This window comes from Hydra vulgaris, chromosome 15 (genome assembly GCF_038396675.1).
Source record: "Hydra vulgaris chromosome 15, alternate assembly HydraT2T_AEP".
Classification (NCBI taxonomy): Eukaryota; Metazoa; Cnidaria; class Hydrozoa; order Anthoathecata; family Hydridae; genus Hydra; species Hydra vulgaris.
Genome location: NC_088934.1, coordinates 42,699,300 through 42,719,193, shown reverse-complemented (window position 1 = coordinate 42,719,193; position 19,894 = coordinate 42,699,300). Strand labels below are relative to the sequence as shown.

Here is a 19,894-nt window from a genome sequence, read left to right as displayed (position 1 = left end):
AAAAACTGCTAATTTTAATTATGTTATTAACTCTTGCGTGCAGTATTTAAACTGAATACTTAATACTAAGACAATCATTTTATAAAACACTATAAAAATTTACTTTAAAAATTTTTAGTGTTACAAGATTTTTACAAAATACATTTATTGTTTTAATGATTCTATACATAATTCTTAAAGAAAAAAAAAGTTTTAACAGTTTTAAATTCATCTATAAATCATTCATTCATGTGACTAAGTATATTTGAAATAAAAAAATTTTCTTTAGTTAAATACAGCCATTATTATATATTATTATTAAAATAATATATAAATTCTTTTAAAAAAAAAAAAAAAAAAATAAGAACTTCAATCATTTATATAAAAAAAAAGATTTTCATCACCAGTAAAATGAAAGTTATCTAAATAAGTGAAGTAAAAAATGAATCATTTACATCTTTTATAATATTTGTCAACTAAGCAAATTATCAAAGAATATCCTAAATCATAAAATTTTAAAAACTTTTTCAAAATTTAAATAATTTTAAAAAACTTTAGCTTTTGTATATGCATTTTACAAATTTTATTCTGATTACTGTCAACCCAAAATTTTCAAAACTGTGACTTTTTTTCAACTGGTCAACCATGGCCTGCAAGAATTTATTTCGGGCAGTTGACTGAACTGGTCATTCTTTTCCTGGCAATATATATATATATATATATATATATATATATATATATATATATATATATATATATATATATATATATATATATAAACTATTTTAAGAAAATGAAAAAATAATGTTTGAAGTCATATATTACAAGCTGTGTAATTCCATACACTTTTTAAAAGTTTTTAAGTTAGTACGATCTACTAAATGATTTATCAGTGCAAAAAAAATTTTTAAGAATGTAAACTGTGCATGCTGCATTTAATCCTGGTATTAGTGCTCTTAGGTTAACCCCTTGTAATTGTAATTCCTGATTTAAAAGCTAAAATAGGTTTCAATGTTACTTCATCATCTAACATCAAAAAAGTAAAAAAAAGTAAAAAAAGCAAATTTAAGAAATCAATTTCGAAGTATTTGTAAAAAATTAAAAAAAAAAATCCATTTCTTAAATGTTTTTGAACAGCAAATTTATCAGGTCAGCAATATTGGCACATTTGATCAACAGTTACTTACTGAAAAGAATGTGAGGGACTTTGTGATAATTGCTTTTTTTTTTGATTCAAAAGTTTTTTTAAAAAGTCTATTCATACTTTGATACAACAGTTCACCCTAAAGTCAAAGTTACAATATAGATAAAAATGTAACATAATTGAGAAATCTTGAGACACAACAGTTTTTTCTAAAAGGAGAGTGTTGGTATTCAAAATTTGGTATTCAATTTGGTATTCAACATTTGGCTTTGTAAAGAGGTTTAATAGATTCAGAAAACTTGAGGAATATGTTTATCTTAATAATTTTAAATGGTGAGGGTTTCTTACAATAAGAACAAACTCTTCCATCTTTTTATTCATCTTCTTATATATATATATATATATATATATATATATATATATATATATATATATATATATATATATATATATATATATATATATATATATATATATATATATATATATATATATATATATATATATATATATATATATATATATAATGTAAACTATATATAAAATAGTTATACATGGTGGTTCTGCTCAAACCTACTAATTAACTAATATCATATTAAGATTACACTCTATGTAAAAAGCAGCCCTTACATAACACTCTATATAAAAGTAGCCATGGCACAGTGGTTAGAATTCTGGCTCAGAACACAGATGCCCGAGGCTTGACATCGGCTCTAGCCCAATAAGTAACATTAGTAAGAAAGGAGGTGCAAACTTAATGTAAGGACTGTAAGGACTTCTGGGAGCACCTTTTTTTTTGGTTATTTAGGTGCCCCAAGAAGACCTAACGGTCTTGTCACAAAGCACCGGGGAAGTGCATTTAACCAGGAAGTTCACGCCTCCTTCCTTATCGTGATGCGAAAATATGTCCAAAGCTCGCTTCGAACCTGGATCTCCTGCTTATATAGCAAGCGCTCTAACCATTGCGCCACGGCCACACAATAACTACACCTTAATAACTACAACAAAAAAAACAACAAGAATAATTTGTTGTAGCTCCTTATCCGTTTGATTTCCTACAACCATTTCTTAATCATTAAAGTGCATAAAATGACTAAAACTTTAATTCTTATTTTGCCCAGAACATGAATTCTCTGCTCCATCAGCACTTTTAGAACATTTTCTAAACATAAACATTAATAAACTGTAAACATAAAATGTTTACTAAACTGTAAACATAAAATGTTTACTAAACTGTAAACATTTTATGTTTACAGACAAGTCTTTTTAAAGGAAAATTAGCCTTTGAAAAATTAGTTTGCTTACAAAGAAACTAATCCAAAATTACAATTACGCTTAACAAAACTATATTTTTGAATATTATAACTGTTATTTCTGTAAATTTTATTGTTATTTCTGTAAAGCTTAGTGTTATCTCTGTAAATTTAAGTATTGATTTGGTAAATGTTAATGTTAAATGTTACATATATTTCTGTAAGTTTCCTTGCAAGCTTGGAATATTTTGAAACTTTGATGAAAAACTTCTCATGGTTGAACATGAATGATCCGGGATGAGTTTCAATTTTAGCATATAAAAACAGGAGCAAAAATAAATCTTATTTTAAAATGAAATAATTGATTAGATTTTTCCATAATTCTATAGTAAAATACAATTGCTCAATACATTACATTCTTATTTACAAGTAAAAATTATATTGTGAAAATAGAAGAAAAAATATTTTAAATTGAAAAATATCTTTTTTGTTTAAGTTCTTAACGGGTGATGCGGAAGTTATCGGACAAAATAAAAACGTCAATAACTTATTTATAAATAAAAAAACAAACTACTATTATATTTTTTTTAAATAAAGCATTTATCTTTTAATAAAAATATATTATTTTTTATATGAAAAAACACCACCAATTGCACAAATCTGCAATTGATCTCAATTTTACTCTGACGCATTTCATATGCGACTGTAAAACGTTTAAATCAATTTCTTGTAGTTTTAGTTTAATGCGATCAATCAAAACTTGCACTGTTAAAGCTTGTAAATCTCCCTCGTAAACTTTCTGTGCCAAATGTCCCCAAAAATTTTCAATTGGTCGTGCTTGAGGCACATTTGGGGATCGGATTCTTTATCAACGTAATAGACATATTGGTCCATCCAGTTTAGAGAATCTTTAGAATAATGAGAACTTGCTAAATCTGGCCAAAATAAATAGTTAAAGTCTCCATGATACTTGTGAATAAATGGAAGAAGTCGTTTTTCTAAACATTCATTAATATAGATTGATGAATTGATCGCTACAGCCTTGGAAGTGCGAAACAATGGCTCGGACATACCACGGTCAGATATGGCTATCCACATTAATAATTTTTTTGGAAATTTCTCTTTTCCTATAAAACGAACATTTCCTGGGGATGTCTTTTTGTTGTTTGTCTAGTATCCAGAATTTTTAGTAGGGTGGCTCTTAAAACAATATTTTTGAAAAAAACCTGCTCCTACCCCTTTACTTTGTTCTATATGATACTAAAACACTAGATTTAAAATTTTTTTGAACAAAAATTATTTTAGGGGTAGCTCAAGACCCTTAAAAATTTGACTGGTCCCTAATATTTTGAAAATAAAAGTTCTTCTAAAGTATGTCAACCTGGTACTCAAAAGAAGCAAAATTATATAAAAACTTCAAAAATAATAATCAATTTACATAAAAAATAATTTTTATAGAAATAATTGCATAAAAACTATTATTTTTTAGCTGAAAATAGAAAAAGTCATTATTTTTAAGTTTTAAAAGAATAATTTTTTTAAACATGTTTTTTACGTAAATTGATTACTATTTTTGAAGTTTTTGTATAATTTTCCTTCCTTTGAGTACCAGGTTGACATACTTTAGAAGAACTTTTATTTTCAAAATATTAGGGACCACTCAAATTTTTAAGGGTCTTGAGCTACCCCTAAAATAATTTTTTGTTCAAAAAAATTTTAAACCTAGTGTTTTAGTATTATATAGAACAAAGTAAAGGGGTAGGAGCAGGTTTTTTTCAAAAATGTTGTTTTAAGAGCCACCCTAATTTTTAGGCATGTTGTCCCCTGCAAAACAAAAGTATTTTTCGTCATCGATGACTAGAAGCAATTTTGTGTTATAGAGTTGGTTAACTAGTTTCCTGCTTCTTTTCTTTGCCTTTATTTGTTGTTCTATAGTGTATTTCGGAGTCTTTTCACGCTTTCTATATTTAATATTCATTTTTTTTAACTGACAACCGATTGTCGATTGATTTACACCGAATTTAATACCTACTTTTCTCTGACTGACCCCTTTTCGATTGTTGACAAGTCTCGTTAATTCGGCTTTCTTTTCTTTAGTCCAGGATGTCGGACAACCAGGGTGCTTTCTATCAGAAAACGATTGAACAGTTTCAAGTCTTTTTAGGTTATCATATATTGTACTTTGAGCAAATCCTTCCTTTTCAAAATGATTTACGATTTTTTTTTATATATTAGGTTTATTTACAAAAAACATTTTTAGTACCTTTCTAAAAGATTCTCGTTCAGCTGCATTTGAACTCATTTTAAATAATTGTGTTTCAAATAATAAAGTTTATATTTTATAGAACGTTTATGCCTACACATAAAACAACAAAAACTAATTATTATGCTCAAATAATGAAATTAGGATTTGTCCGATAACTTCCGCATCACCCGTTATATAAAAAACTCAACAAAAATACATTTGTTGCTTAAAGAAATAATATTTAATTCTTACATAATTTAATAAAATAATGATTTTCCACCTTAAATATTGCCTAAAACATGTTTTAAAAAATATTTAAGAAAGATAACCTTGTGAGAAAAAATAATATACTACCTATTTATTATTGCTTCATCTTGTGATAAACGAAACACCCTGGGTTTTGCATTACCATACTGTGGTTTTGGAGTTATAGAACCAACTTCAACAAAACCAAATCCCATTTTAAACATGCCATCAACACATTCAGCATTTTTGTCAAAACCTGCAGCAAGACCTAACGGAGATTCAAATTTTAAGTTCCACAGCGCAGTAGACTAGAAATGTAAAATAAATAGTAATTTACAAAATTATATACATTATTAAATTATATAAATTATTAATTAATAAGTATTATCTTTTTATAAAATATTTATTTATTTGATAAATAACAAATATAAATTTAATAGTTTCATAACTTTTGTTTCAGAGCATTCATAATAAAAGCCATTTTGTATCAAGTAAAGTCAGCCAGCTGAAATTTGTATTTCAATCTGTATAACTATTTAGAGATGCGGTAGTGGTGTAGTGGTAGAGCGCTCGCTTCATAAGCGAGAGGTTCCGAGTTCAATCCCCACCATGTCCCTGGTAGTACCGCGCTCAACTTGTTTCTTTGCGCAGCGGCCTTGTTCATCAAGTTTCGTCTTTCGGAGTGATAGAGTTGAGAGAGGGTTATAACCACAATTAAGTGGCCTTCTGGGCCTTGGGGAGGTGAATTAACAAAAAAAAATGTACTTATTAACATAAAACACATACATACATACATATGGGCAATTCTACGCCATTGCGCTCAGACATTAGAGAAGATTTTACAAGAATTACAGTATAGGTAATAGTTTTGAATAACTTTTATAAATAAATATGAGTTTGATCTAACATATTGCATCACAAAATGCTGTTAAAACTTAGGTAGATTACTTTACATTCAACTTACTGTGACTAAAAGTAATGTTGCGTTCAGAACAGTAAAATTAGGCACAAAAAAAAATAGTGTGTACTCTTTTAAAATTCTCTGAAACAATTAATGCCAAATATTATAAATATATTCTTAAAGTATAGGGCTTTAATTTTAAAATAAAATAAAATTTTTAGTATCCAAACATATATTACGCATAAATTTGCTTAGCTAAATCAAAAGATGTACATGTTGCAGTCAGACAATTCGTTGTGTTCAGATGTTCTGTATTTATAACAAAACTGAGTACATATATTTGCCCAAAAATGTATTTTTACAATGTTCAACAAAAAGGTATATGAAGACACTCATCTTAAGCTACTTAAATAGTGGACAAGGTATTCTTTTGGAAAGTGGTGGACAGATCTAACAATTTTGGGAGGTGGCAGTACGCAAACAATCTCCTCATGAGAATACATTGCAATGTCTGCAATTGGAGGGTAAGTAAACTCCACAGAAGAAGAAATGCCATGTTTACATAAACATTGTATACGCCAACTCACGGAATTCTGAGATTCGGTGACGGAAGACATCACATTGCCAACATAAAAAACTGGACACTTTTTCTTTGTTTGCAGAATTAGCTTTACCACAACATAATCATCCATCTTGACAACCAAAAATGGACACAGTGGAGCAGTTTCAGTGTAAGGATACAAATTAGATAAAGTGTTAGCTGTAAAACACCTGAAGATGATTTATCATTTGTTGGAACGCACTGCATAGAAGTAGGGTTACCACTTAAACAATTGAAAAGATGAAAATGCTATTTAAAATATTAATTAAATACGTTTGATCAATATTTACCTTCTGTAGGAATATCAACAATGTCAAATCCACCAATCATTTGGCTAAACTCAGACATGCATATAGTGTATTGGCTCTTATCTGAATAAGAATTGAGACAATACTTTCACAACTTACATGAATGGAGTGTTTTTGCTGAAGATCGGAAACATGTTGCAAAGATTGACCAAAGTATCAATTTTCTACTGACTCTGCAACAATCTTTTCATTGGGTTAGGGAATAATCTAAAAAAAAGAATAAAACAAGATAAATTATACAAAGCTTTAACATCACTGACAATACAATGACCTTGGAAATAGGAATGCAATATGTCACCTACCTGAATTTTCTCTGGCTTTATGACAGATACGAAGTCATCAAAACAACATATTGTTGTCCTTTCAGACATGACCAATGTTCCTGCCATCTACTTGACTTCCCCACCAATACCATTGACTGCGCCTTCACCATGACTGGTTGCAAAATAATGCCACGACAAGCTACCAAGATTCAGTTCCGTTCGAATGATGGAAAGGGCTGACAGTATAAATTGATTTTTGTATTGGGATGGGACACCATTCCACTGTTCAAAAGTCACTTTATCTGTATCATCCACCAGTTCCAACCAGCATTCAGTAAACTTCTCATATTAAAGATTACCGCAATGTTCACAAAAAAGAAACATACACTCTTTGTAGGATCGATCGCAAACAAAATTTTCAGGATGTATGGGTTGACCAAGTATAGTGGCAAGTGAGTCAATCATAAACTGAAAATTCGCATGTTTAGCACACATGCATACATTTTCTGGAATTTCTCTTTGGAGTTTAACATAAAATGGTCTGCTGGAAGCGAATTTTGAAAATTTCACAACTAAACCAGAATTTTCATTCTTCAATATTTCAAATGCTTCATTCAGTGTGAATAGCAAATGATGAGTTTGTCTTTTCTACCGAGTCACTTTACTCATAGTAACATCTTTGATACCAGGTGCCTGACGGGAAATATCATTGCGTTCATAAAATTTATGAATTAGTAGAGTGAGGCAATTCTTCTGTTCTATAAGTGGACTACTTTGTCCATCATTATTAACTACTCACAAACCAATCTTTTTGCCCACTTCTACAAACACAACCCGCCGACGGTCTTCAGGTGTTGGTAAACTCTTCATAATTTTGTTTACAAAAAAAAATTGATTTATAATTGTTTTACAACTATAAATCAATTTTTTGTCAGAAATGTTGTGTTCAGACAAATTTAAAAATCATGTTATTTAATGACATAAACATTAAATGATAATTTTAAGTTATAATCATAAATATATTGATGCTAATTACAACTTATATAAATTTATCATTAGAAATGTCATGAAAAATTACAGAATAACAATAAGTTATTAATAATGGTGTTGCGTTCAGACAAAAAATATCTAAAACTTAAATAACTACAAAACAACAGATAAGAGTGATTACAACCTTGTGTTGAAGAAAAAATGAAAAGTAAAACTTGCAGAACAAAATAAAATTCTTAAACAAATAAAAATATGTTGTAATTAGATGTATTCTGCTAATCGAATCAGCCTATATTTACAAATTTAAACTTTAATGTTATTATATATTTTTAATGAATGAAATATCAGTGAGCCGCAAAATACTTTTTCAGAATAATCATAGAAAACATAATTTCAATCTTTTTATTTACCAAAATAATGTTGAGAAATGTAATACTTTTTTTTAACATGATCTTTAATCTTCTGACATGGAATTGCCCATATAAACTTTTATTTTTGGTATTTTTTACTTTCCCTTTGGTAGCAGAGTTGCAAAAGCGCTTTTATTAAGAAAAATTGGTAGCGGACTGAGGTCGCTAACAAAAAAAAATTGCAAAGCCCTACTCTACTACTAATTAAAATTAGAAATACTATTTGAAATTGTTTAAATTACACAAAAAATTTTTTCAGCTGATATAATTATGTCTCTCTAGTTAATTCGAGCATGCTGAATCCAAAAATCGTATTAGTTTTTATCCCATACGTCCCATTTTCTGAGAATATTCGAAAAACACTTTTAGTGTAAATGCTGCTTTTCGTATAAATAAGATATGGTTACAAGTGTTTAGAAATGATGAGTGAGCTTGAACTGTCATTTATGAGTCTCTTGAGTGTCTCTTTTTAAAAACCAACAATAATCAGCCATCATAGCTTCATTCCATTTGCCTTGATACCTCTTCTCCATGGTCTGAATCTCCTGATAAAACCTTTCACCATGTTCGTCTGAAACTGCGCCTAAATTTTCTGGAAAAAAGTCAAGATGAGAATCCAAGAAATAGCTTTGATAACATTCGACTAGTGTAATTTAAACAATTTCAAATAGTATTTCTAATTTTAATTAGTAGTAGAGTAGGGCTTTGCAATTTTATTTTTATTTTTTTTTTGTTGCCCAGTGTTAGATACTTTTTTATTTACTTAAAATGAAGTGAAAGAAAAATGAACTATCAAAATATCAAAATTTTCCTTTGATATCAAATTATTTTCAGATTTAAACAGATTGAAGAAGTGTCTTGCGTGCTTTATATAAATGACTGCAACTAGCTTGATATATTAACTAAATTATTTTAACATATACGTTTATCTAGAATTTTCTGTCACCTTATCAAAGTAATCTTTATCTAAAGTTGAATAAGAATACAATTTTAAAACAACTGCGATTTTCTTATTGTGGTATATTATAAACGATACAATCTATTCAAATGTGTTTCTAATTGAAAATTCTTTATGTAAAATAATGCTTATTCTCTTACATTTTACTTTTTTAGTTTTTCAAAAACTTAAAATTATTTAAAAATTTTTAAAATCTTCAAAAAAGTCTTTAAAAATATATTCAAAAGTGAATTATTGAAAGAACTTATAAATTATTTATTACAAAGAATTTATGTGCTTAGAATTTTATTTTATTTCAAAAGAATTATTTTTCAATGATGAATGTAATTTTTTTTAAACAATTTTTATTCTTAATTTTATAAACAACGATGACAATGAATATATTCAAATAAACTTTTTATTAAATATTTTTTGATAATTTAAATAAAATTAATTTTTTATTAAATGATAATTAGATGTAAGTTTTCTTTTTTTATTTAAAAGAGTTTGCCTAATATTATAAAAACATTAGAAAAGATCAAAGTTTTATAGTTATATATTACTATTTTTTTTATTTGTTTATGTATTCTTTTTTTAATTGATATATAAAAAATACATAAATAAATAAAAATCATATAAATATTTTTTAATTTATAAGCTATATTATTATATATATAATATTATTTCATAAGCTCTTGAAGACATAACAGACCTGGATCAAGAATTTATTATAATCAAGTGTAAAGAAGCAATTTATTTCAAAAACTGTTAACTGATAACTGTTTCTAGTTCCAGAATATATTTTTCAAAATTAAGAAGTATTGTAGTCAATTGAAATTTTGTATTTCACATAGGCTTTTTAATCCATAGGTAGATGCAGCTACTACAAACAGCAGTTCTAACTATGCTTGTGCCTTCAACCAGTTTGGTTTAGTCAAGTAGGAAAAACAGAGGATCTTAAGCTGGTCAAATCAACATTTTTTTTAAGTGAAAATTCTAGAAAGTTGCAATGATAATACCATTTTATTAAAGCACTGTTGTAGCATAACTCAGCCAATGAAATCCTGGCTTGTAAGCCAATGAAATGCTGGCTTGTTATCTTTTAAATTTTAAAATTAATTTTTTGACAACTTTTTGCCATTTAAATACTAAACAATTATTTTATACATTATTAAGAATTGCTTATAAAAAATGAAAATATATAAAATGTGATAACAAACTATTTTGTAACAAAAAAAATATACATACCAGCAAAGATTTATCTGCATCTAAAGTTTTAAACTTTGGGACCAGTTTCCAAGATGCCAACTTAACTGCAAGGATATGTGCTCTTTCTGCATCAATCATACGAATCAGTGGCATGGAAATGTTTTCCCACACTGATTCATTGGTAGTGAGGCATAAAGATGTTAATGTCAAAGAACTGACAGCTGAAGAACCAACTAAAATTTTTGCCCAACGTTTGGTAAAAAACATGTTTTACTAAAAAGATAATATTTTAATTATCAGGAATATAAAAAACTCTTTTTTTTTAAAGTATATTATTTATAATTTTTACTAATACAGTTTGAGTGTTTTTTCAAAATTCTATTTTCTTATTTATATATGATCAAATCATTGTAAACCAAAAGTATCAGCAAATTTATGGGCTTATGACTAAATTCGTCAATTTATGTACAGTCTGCTGTGCCTTAAATCAGTCAGTGTGTATACTCCACTGCATATATGGTTAAATCAGTCACCCAATGATAGTCTAGTGAGAAATGATCTAAATGAAGTCATGATCTGATAAACCATATCCAAAATCTGAATAGATTGTAATTATTCAACATTTATAAAAAAATAATAGTAAAAAATGATTTCAGAACCATATTTGATTATAATAAAGGTAATTTTGATTGCATTAAACAAGAGCTACAAAAAATGGATTTAAAAACTTTATAAGGTAACACCCTATATTGTGTGTCAATATCTAAATTTGTATTGCTTGACTTGGATTTTGCTTTTGTTTTAAGATGCTTGATTAACACCAATGCTAAGTCTAAAAAATCCTTGAAGATGACTCATAAAGTAGAAAATACCAGCAAAATACAAGTTACATCTTGATAAGAGGTAATCAAAAATGCAAACAATTGATTGAGAAAATTGACTTTTAGTATAGGCTGGCCCAAAATATTAAACAGGATTCTAAATCAGTATTTGCTTATGCTAAGAGCAATATCAAGTTGACAGTTAAAACTGGAGTATTGTTGAATAAAAAAGATAACAAAATTGATTTATTTATTGGAACAATCAAGAATTTATTAAATATTTCACTTATGTGTTTTTACAAATGAGAACGTTAATATCATACCAGAATCTAAAGGTATTTTTAATAGATCTAAAATTGGTAGGATTAGTTACTGCAACTTAATTGTTGCGTTGAAAAATTGTATCAACTCAGATTAAAAAATTGTAGAGTAAATAATGTAGAGTAAATAATATATTGCATAATATATTATAAGACATATAAGATATATAATATATAATAAGACTAATTTATAATATTTAAGATGAAATTTGCATTCCAATATATTTTGCAACTTTGTAAGTCACTTGGTGACGGTTTTGTGCTAGATGATTTAAAATTTTAATATTAACCCTGTTCTGGGGTAATAGATCAAATATAGAACATTACAGATCTTTGTGTCTTACCTGTCAAATTTGTAAGCTGCTTGAATCACTAATACAAGATGCTTTAGTCAATACCTTAAAATCAAACAAGCGACTGTAGGCTTACAAAATAAGATCAGGAAATCATGCTTGATTAGTTTTTTTATTTTTAGAGCAGGTAACAGATTTTATTAACAATGGAGATTTTGTAAATTAATCTCCCCCCCCCCCCTCCTTACATGCCTTTTGAAGCAATACTATTACATTTTGCATAATTTAGATTTTGCCTTATCAATAAACTGCTTTAAAAAATTAAAGCTACAGAGTTTGAACTATTTAATTGATAAAGCTTCAGAAAGCTACGGAAAGGTGAACAAACAATTGAGGATCAAAAGAACCTTGCAGTGATATCACATGATTTAAAAACATCAAACCAATGCATGGGAGTTTATGCTATTACTAACAAAAGTCTTGAAATGATAAACAACTCTCTACTAACAATCTGATATTATGATGAATCTATATAATTTATTAGTTTGTCCCCACAAAATATATTGCACAACTGTTTGATCATTTTTTTATATCAAAGATAAGGAACTGATTGAAAAGAATACAAAAACAGTTCAGTATAGTAAAAAATGTGAAACACTTATCATATACTGACACTGCCAGTATACTGTGAGTGACAGAATCTTGAAACAAGGTTTATAAACACTTAAGGAAAAAATAAAAAGTTCTAATTAAAGTGCAAAAAGTGTTATATGGATTGTCTACAACATTGTATAAATCATTTTCTTTTTTTTTAATTAAATTCCTACGGCTCCAAATTAGAGCCTTAGGAATTTAATTAAAAAAAAATTATTCTTATGTCCCTATTAGAGTCTAATAGGGACATTACAGTAGAGGGAGCTATTAACTTTTTTTTTTAATTTTTATTCTATTTATAACTGTTACTTAACCTTCAACTCCGAATTAAAGATTTAAATATAAAATTTTTTATAAAAAAACATCATTAAAATACTAATATTTTGAGATCCAAAAAAAATTTTTTTTATATATTGTTAAAAAACGCGCATTTAACCCAGTGAGACGGATCCACGAGTTTTTTTTGGGGGGATGATGTTGAAACATTTTTTTGGGGAGAGATGTTGAAACATTTTTGTATTTAATACCTATTTGCGTCTCCTATAAAAAAGTTACTCAATGTCTAAGATATTTTAGGACTTTCAGATTATGGTGGTGGTGCTGGGGGGATACATACATCTATCTCCCCCTGGTTCCGTCACTGATTTAACCGCAAGCCACACAAGAAATAAATCGGTTATTCGTATTCTGTAAGAAAAAAGAAATAAATCTGTTATTCGTGTTCCCCCCTCCTCCCGTAAATTAGGTTTGGACTGAAATTCCTACCCCTCGTTTTATTACCACCACTTTGTATTAAGCAATGAGAGTATATATATATATATATATATATATATATATATATATATATATATATATATATATATATATATATATATATATATATATATATATATATATATATATATATATATATATATATATATATATATATATTTATATATATTTATTTATACATATATATTTATATATAGTATTGGCCTATAATAACAATCCAGCATTTTTTTTTTTTGATTTTTTTTTAACTATTTATAATTATTTGAGAACTTTTATTTAAATTGTTATAAATATTTGAAAAATTTGCTTAAAATGAAATAGAAAAATGGGTGTCTTATAGGCCATGCCAAAATATCAGGATTTTCAGAAAATGAAAGGTCGCGGTATAAATACCTGTTCTATACATAAAAAGAAGTAAATAAACCAAATTTGACCTCTCTAGGACCATACTTAGTGCTGGAAGATGATTTTAGGTTTTAACGCAAATACGAGAAATCATTGTTTTTTTTTCTGAAAAAAAATATTCTTTTTGAAAATGAAGAAAAAAATAAGTTAGGAAAGGTATTTTTTAGTTTAAAATCAAATATTGTTACTATAACAGACTTTTTACAATTTGGCCAGTACACTTTGGTCAGCTTCTAATGATATTAACGCCCTGTGCTCTCTGACAACTAGCAGTATATTTTGCCTTTTGTCCTCCTTTAATACGCTACTGATATATCTTTGCATTAGATTGATATTCCGCTCTGCTGGGTCATTTGTAACATTTAGAGATTTAACAAACTCACAAAATGATACATAGGAATCATTTTCCTCCAGCTTTCCAGGAGCTAAATCCATTTTCCAGGTAGGAATTTTGTCCTGTATGCCTAGAATAATGAACAGAGCCCAACTTTCCTCTGTAATCAACTCTGTTACCTCAGAGGTAGGTAAAACTAAAAGTTTTCATCACTTTCATCAAGTGGTAAAAAAGCTGATTTACATCTTTCTTTCCCCTCTAGGTACTTCCTTCTCATTTGTTCTTGTCTTTTATACCTTTCTAGGCGTTTCTCAATAATGGGAGCTAGCTCTTCATCTGGCTTAGAAATAAACCACTTCCTAAAATCAAAAGGCATAACATTAGAATGCAATAACTTACTCTGATGAACGGACAGATGGATAGCTGAAAGACAGACGGACTGAATGCCCTACATAAAGTAGCTGTGCTACTAACAATTTGATTAATATATAAATATTTACAAAAAGGCTACGTTATAATTGATATTCTTACCTGTCTGTTTGCTGGTCTAGATAGAAATTTAGGTCTTCTTCAATAGCAGCTTGTGGTCTTGGTGTTATTTTGTCACTTCTCATCAGTTGCTCTAAGTTATCTTTCCCTATGTCAAACAACTGTTCCATTGTTGAAATGAATTCATTCTTAATATTTTCTCTAGTATCTTTGGTATCTTTCAGAGTAACACGTTTTTTCAAAAGTTGATACTGCTTGTGTAGAGCTTGAAGTTTGTCAAGAATTGAATATTCTGAAATGATGTATGCTTCAATCCTGCTTTGGTCCAAACGTTAACAATTTGTCTAATCAAGCAGTTTGATTGCGCCTCAAGGTCACAAAAATCTCTACCTAAATTAGATTTTTAAAAAATATTTCATTTATTTAACATTTATGGCACCTGAAGAAAAACTTTTTTGTGACAACTTTTCACCAGTCCAAAAAAAACATTACAATAGCTGGAAAACAATACATTTTGTCTTAATAATTTAATGTTTTTGACTGGTAAAAAGTTGGCTTAAGACAGTTTTTCTTCAGGTGTCATATCTCTTGTCCTTGCTTTTGTATTATTCCTTTATTAGCAACTATTACAAAATGCTATAGTACAATAAGATACTTAAAGATAAACCATTAAATGTTAATAGTTTAATGTTTTAAATGGCAAATTTTTGTCCTAAAATAGTTTTTCTTCAGATGTCCTATCCCTGTCCCAGTGTCCCTGCTTATTAAATATAGAAAAAGAGAAATTGACAGTTAGCGAGCAGAGATTTAACATCAGCTACTAAAAAATAATTATTTAGTCCTCTTAAATCTAGGAATGACATAACTATAAAACATAAAAATGTTTATGTTTTATAGTTATGTCTTACTTTTGCATACCAAGTTCCTTGTTCCTTTATGCTTCTTATAGGCCATGTTAATTTGTGTTTTAATAAATCTTTTCTTCTTACTTGAAATAAGATATTAATAATATCTTAAAATACTACCATTGGTTGGAAGCTGTGTATTTGGTAGCTGAGAAATTGGGTTAGTTAATAGATATAATGGTTGTCTGACACTTTCACTTATATGCGCATTTTTCTTCTTTTTCGGATCCATTTCTTTCTGAAAAGTTAATGTTATTTTAACTATTTTTAATTATTAAGCTATAAGAAATCATTAACAGTTTATAATAGATGTGTCATGTAGTAATTGTAATCTTAAACTAAACACAAAATGGTGCAATCTTGTTATTTCGCCATCCTTCACGTAATTTCACTATACTTGGCGTATTTTCGTAAAATCCTATTTTCATCTTCTAGCACCTAGAATTGAGATAAAACAATAAAAATTTATATTTTTGCTTATTTTATGTTTAGAATAGGTTTTTAAACAGCGACCTAAAAATTTTTTTTTTGCATGCCCTAGTGTCTAATTAACTACAATATTTCAGCAATTAAACGATCAAATTGACTGGAAAAATTATTGATAATATAACAAAATGTAAATTCATATTAATAAATGAACAAAACATCTTAATGAGAGAAACTGCAAAACATTTAATCACAACACATACTTTTTTCAGCAGAATAACCAGACGATATTAAAGATACAATACAATTCAAAATCTTCTATGTCATGGAAGACTCAACATTTCAAATAAAAGAAATAAACGTTCACTTATTTGCATAGTGAAAAAAAAAGAAAATTATCATCTACTGATCGCAAAAGTCGAAAAAGGACAAAAATCTTCTGGTGTTGTTGCTAGTGCTCAAACAATTAGAAGAGTACTACGAAAAAACACGTCTATTGATAAAACACCAGAAAACAAAAAAAAAACTGGTGTTTAGCTCATAAAATTTGGTCTATGAGCATGTGGCAAAATTTTCTTTTAAGAAATGAAATAAACTTTGAGGTTGATTTAAGAAAAAACCAAGATATGAAGAAAGCCACATGAAAGATAGATAAAAAAGCCACATGAAAAAATTGACCCAAATTGTTCTACGTATAGGAAAAAATATGGTAGTTGCAGTATAGGCATCTGGGACTGAATAAACTATAAATGTATGTTATAGTTCATTATAAGTTCCGGACTAGCTGAAGGAATTAGTAACAAAATTACTGAACAGTGTTCCAAAGAGATATACTCAGAATTTAGTGAACTCCATACCAAAACATATCAATCAATGCTTAAAAGCAAAAGGATTGTCAACATTACTTGAATCATACACTACTTGATAATGTAACGAAGTGACAAAGTTAAACAACTGAATATATCTTGCGCACAATTTCTTTTTGTCCGGATTTTTAGTTGTCACCCGTTATATACAGTATAATAATACTACATACAGCTAATAATACTATATAATGGTTACTTTTTACAGCAGTAAAAATCTCTAATTTACATCAATATAAACAAGGAAAGCAAAATGATATATTCTTGAAGTTAAACAAGTAACAAACATAAAATATATTCACAAAAAATTTTTTTTTCATGGAACAAATTCTAAAATAATTCATTCTTAAATCCATTCTTAAAATGAATTTTCACAAGCAATGTTTTACTATTGAAGCCAACATTGCCACTGCTTACTGTATTGTGGATAATGATTTGGCCTTTACCAATGTATCTGAAATTAGTGATGCATTTTTTCTGTTACCTGTTCTGTGTAAAGCCCAAGAGCTTTGACATGTCCGTTAGTGAAATCTTTTACATAAAAAAATACTACATGGACCGTACTGTAGCAAAAAAGGATTAAAAACTCCAACTAGGAGATGTAATTCTATGGGAGAAAAAGTTCTATAGTCTCAAACTTTTACAATGATGGGTGTGTGATATCCTCTCCATTTTCCTTCCGTCATAAACAAGAGAGATAATTTTCACAAATTCCAAGTGGAAACTTGTCATCATTAAAGTCGTTTTTCTCTTCCAGTTTAATCTGATATCTTTCTTTTAGATTTGATGTTAGCTCTAATCGAAATTTCCTGCAAACAAAGAAAACAAGAGTTTTCTTGTATTCTTGATGGCTTTTAGCAGTATTTAGCATTTTCGGTAAAATTATAAAAAGATAAAATAAAAAATAAAAAGATGCGCACAATTTAGCTCTTATTAGTAAAGTAAAAACGACGTGCATTTCCAAAAATTCAAAAGTAGAAATTTTTTCAAAAAAAATTTTATGACATAATTAAATACGTTTCATATCAATTTAAACAGTTTTTAAAAAAATAATCATTTTTTAGTGCTGTAGAGTTTTATAATGAGCTGCCATTTCGCATGTTTGTGAAATCAATAAAATATTCTAGTACACACAAGATGTGTTCAATATAATATGTTTTAATACGTGGTAATATATTTATTAAACGTTTAAAACCCGTTTTCTATTTACTTGGATGAAAATTAAAATGTAAATAATTTGCCAGGACGTTCTAATCTGTTTTTGATATTTAAATCCAATTGATCCCCATAGTGTGGGCCATCATTCAACCAAAAGGTTTTCCGGGTCAGAAAGTTAATGCTAGAATCTGTTTTATAGCATTATGAAGGCTAATTAAGGAGTATTCTTATTTAGGAGTATTCTTATGATTGATTTTTTAACAAAATGAATATATTTATTAATTTTAAATATACATCAAAAAAAGCGAATACAAAAAAAAAAGTTGTAAAATGTAACACGATTTAACATTATAAATTGTTAATTACCCAGTAAACACATATTGGTTCAGAATTGGTCAATATTTAGTCGAAATCGGTCGAAAAATGGATAAAACGTTTAGCGTCAAATTATTGACTAAAAATCGACGCTTGATTTGAAAAGTATATTTCAAACTTATTAATATATACGTTTACTAAACGTCGATCTAACGTTTAGAATATCGACTTACGTTAGTCAATATTGTAAACCTTTAATCGACCTTAATTAAACGTAAACATTTATAGATTTAAAATCTACGCTTTAAATCTTTTAATATATACGTTTATTAAACGTCGATCAAACTTTTATAATATTGACTAATATAAGTCGTTATTCTAAACGTTTGATCGACGTTTAATAAACGTTTATTATATTATAATATAGTAATATAGCCATTGGTCAGAAGGCTCACATAATAGCATAAGATCAACCTCCTAAATACCAACAAATCAATGTTTTAGAATTTATTGATGGCCACATTGGCACAGTTAAAAAATATGAGTTGCTGGTCTCTCGTTTTAAAGTCCTGCTGCAAGAACTTTTTTCGTAAGTTTTATAAACAATTGAAACTCATTTTGTAACCGATAGTATGATTGTCTAACAGTAGGTAATAATCTTTGCAATAATGGAGAGGTTTAATAACTAAATATATATATATTTTTTAATTTTAGAATAATTTTAGCTTAATTTAGTTACATTTGCTAAAAAAAATTGGTGGAACAGAGCTGGTAAAAACCACTGCATATGTAATGTCGCGACGCTACCAATTTTTTAATGTCAAAAATAAACATTGATGATACGGAAGTTTCGGAAACTTCCATTCAGAAAATCCTATAAATGCAAAATTTTTCTGTGTAATTCCAATTTTGATTTATGAATTTACATTTAAAATGCTAACTATTTTACCCTAGTTTTTTGCGGTTACAAATTAGGTTACGAAAACAGACGATCAGGATACGAATGTTGAAGATGATGTTGCACAAACAGGTGAAAGATGAACAAGCGGTACACAGAATACTAGAAAGATTTTTTGATAATGCAAAAACTCAAAGAAAACGGTGATCCAAAATATTTGTTTATGAGATTATCAATTTTATTAGTAATCTTTAACTTAATCTTAATGTAAACTTTTATTTTCTGCTAAATGAGATTAAATTAAAAAAATATTTGATAGAAATTGTTGCTATAAAATTCCACTGGAAAAAGCTTGATCATTTAAATTTTTTAATTATCGAAATATAAACAAGTATAGTGCACAAACATTTTTTCTCTAAATCCTCCTCTAACTCCCCACTATATGAAAACGTTTTATATAAGTTTATAACTTTATATATAGTTTTATGAAATAAAAGTATATTCTACGTAGTATAGTATAAAAGTTTATAAACATATTAAAATAGTTATAAAAAATATAAAAAAAAAGACCAGGTCTTTTATAACGATATCTTTATTAATTTCAATACTTTTATATCTATATCTTATTTATAAATTTCAAGAACTTATTACTTATATAAAGTTATAACGTAATTTTAATTTATATTAGTTTTAAAACTTATATAAATTGAAATTACGTTAACTAAATCAAAGAAACTATAAGAAAAGATCTAA

The 19,894-nt window shown here is 27.6% G+C and overlaps 1 protein-coding gene and 1 long non-coding RNA gene across 5 annotated transcripts in view; one reads left to right on the top strand and one right to left on the bottom strand.

Annotated features, from left to right (window-relative positions):
- Positions 1–10,760, bottom strand: part of LOC101235133 (dihydroorotate dehydrogenase (quinone), mitochondrial) — a 44,754-nt gene extending 33,994 nt beyond the window's left edge. For all 3 annotated transcript variants that reach the window (XM_065819851.1, XM_065819849.1, XM_065819850.1), the window contains exons 1-2: positions 10,526–10,760; positions 4,976–5,175 (exon numbers count right to left, since the gene is read on the bottom strand). In XM_065819851.1, the coding sequence (XP_065675923.1) occupies positions 4,976–5,175; positions 10,526–10,753 (428 nt within the window). In that variant the 5' untranslated portion in view covers positions 10,754–10,760. The remainder of the gene's footprint in view (positions 1–4,975; positions 5,176–10,525) is intronic.
- LOC101237667 (uncharacterized) overlaps positions 1–19,233 on the top strand; it is a 56,235-nt gene extending 37,002 nt beyond the window's left edge. For both annotated transcript variants that reach the window (XR_010644218.1, XR_010644220.1), the window contains exon 5: positions 19,219–19,233. This is a non-coding gene — a long non-coding RNA (uncharacterized LOC101237667). The remainder of the gene's footprint in view (positions 1–19,218) is intronic.
- The last annotated feature ends 661 nt before the right edge of the window (positions 19,234–19,894 follow it).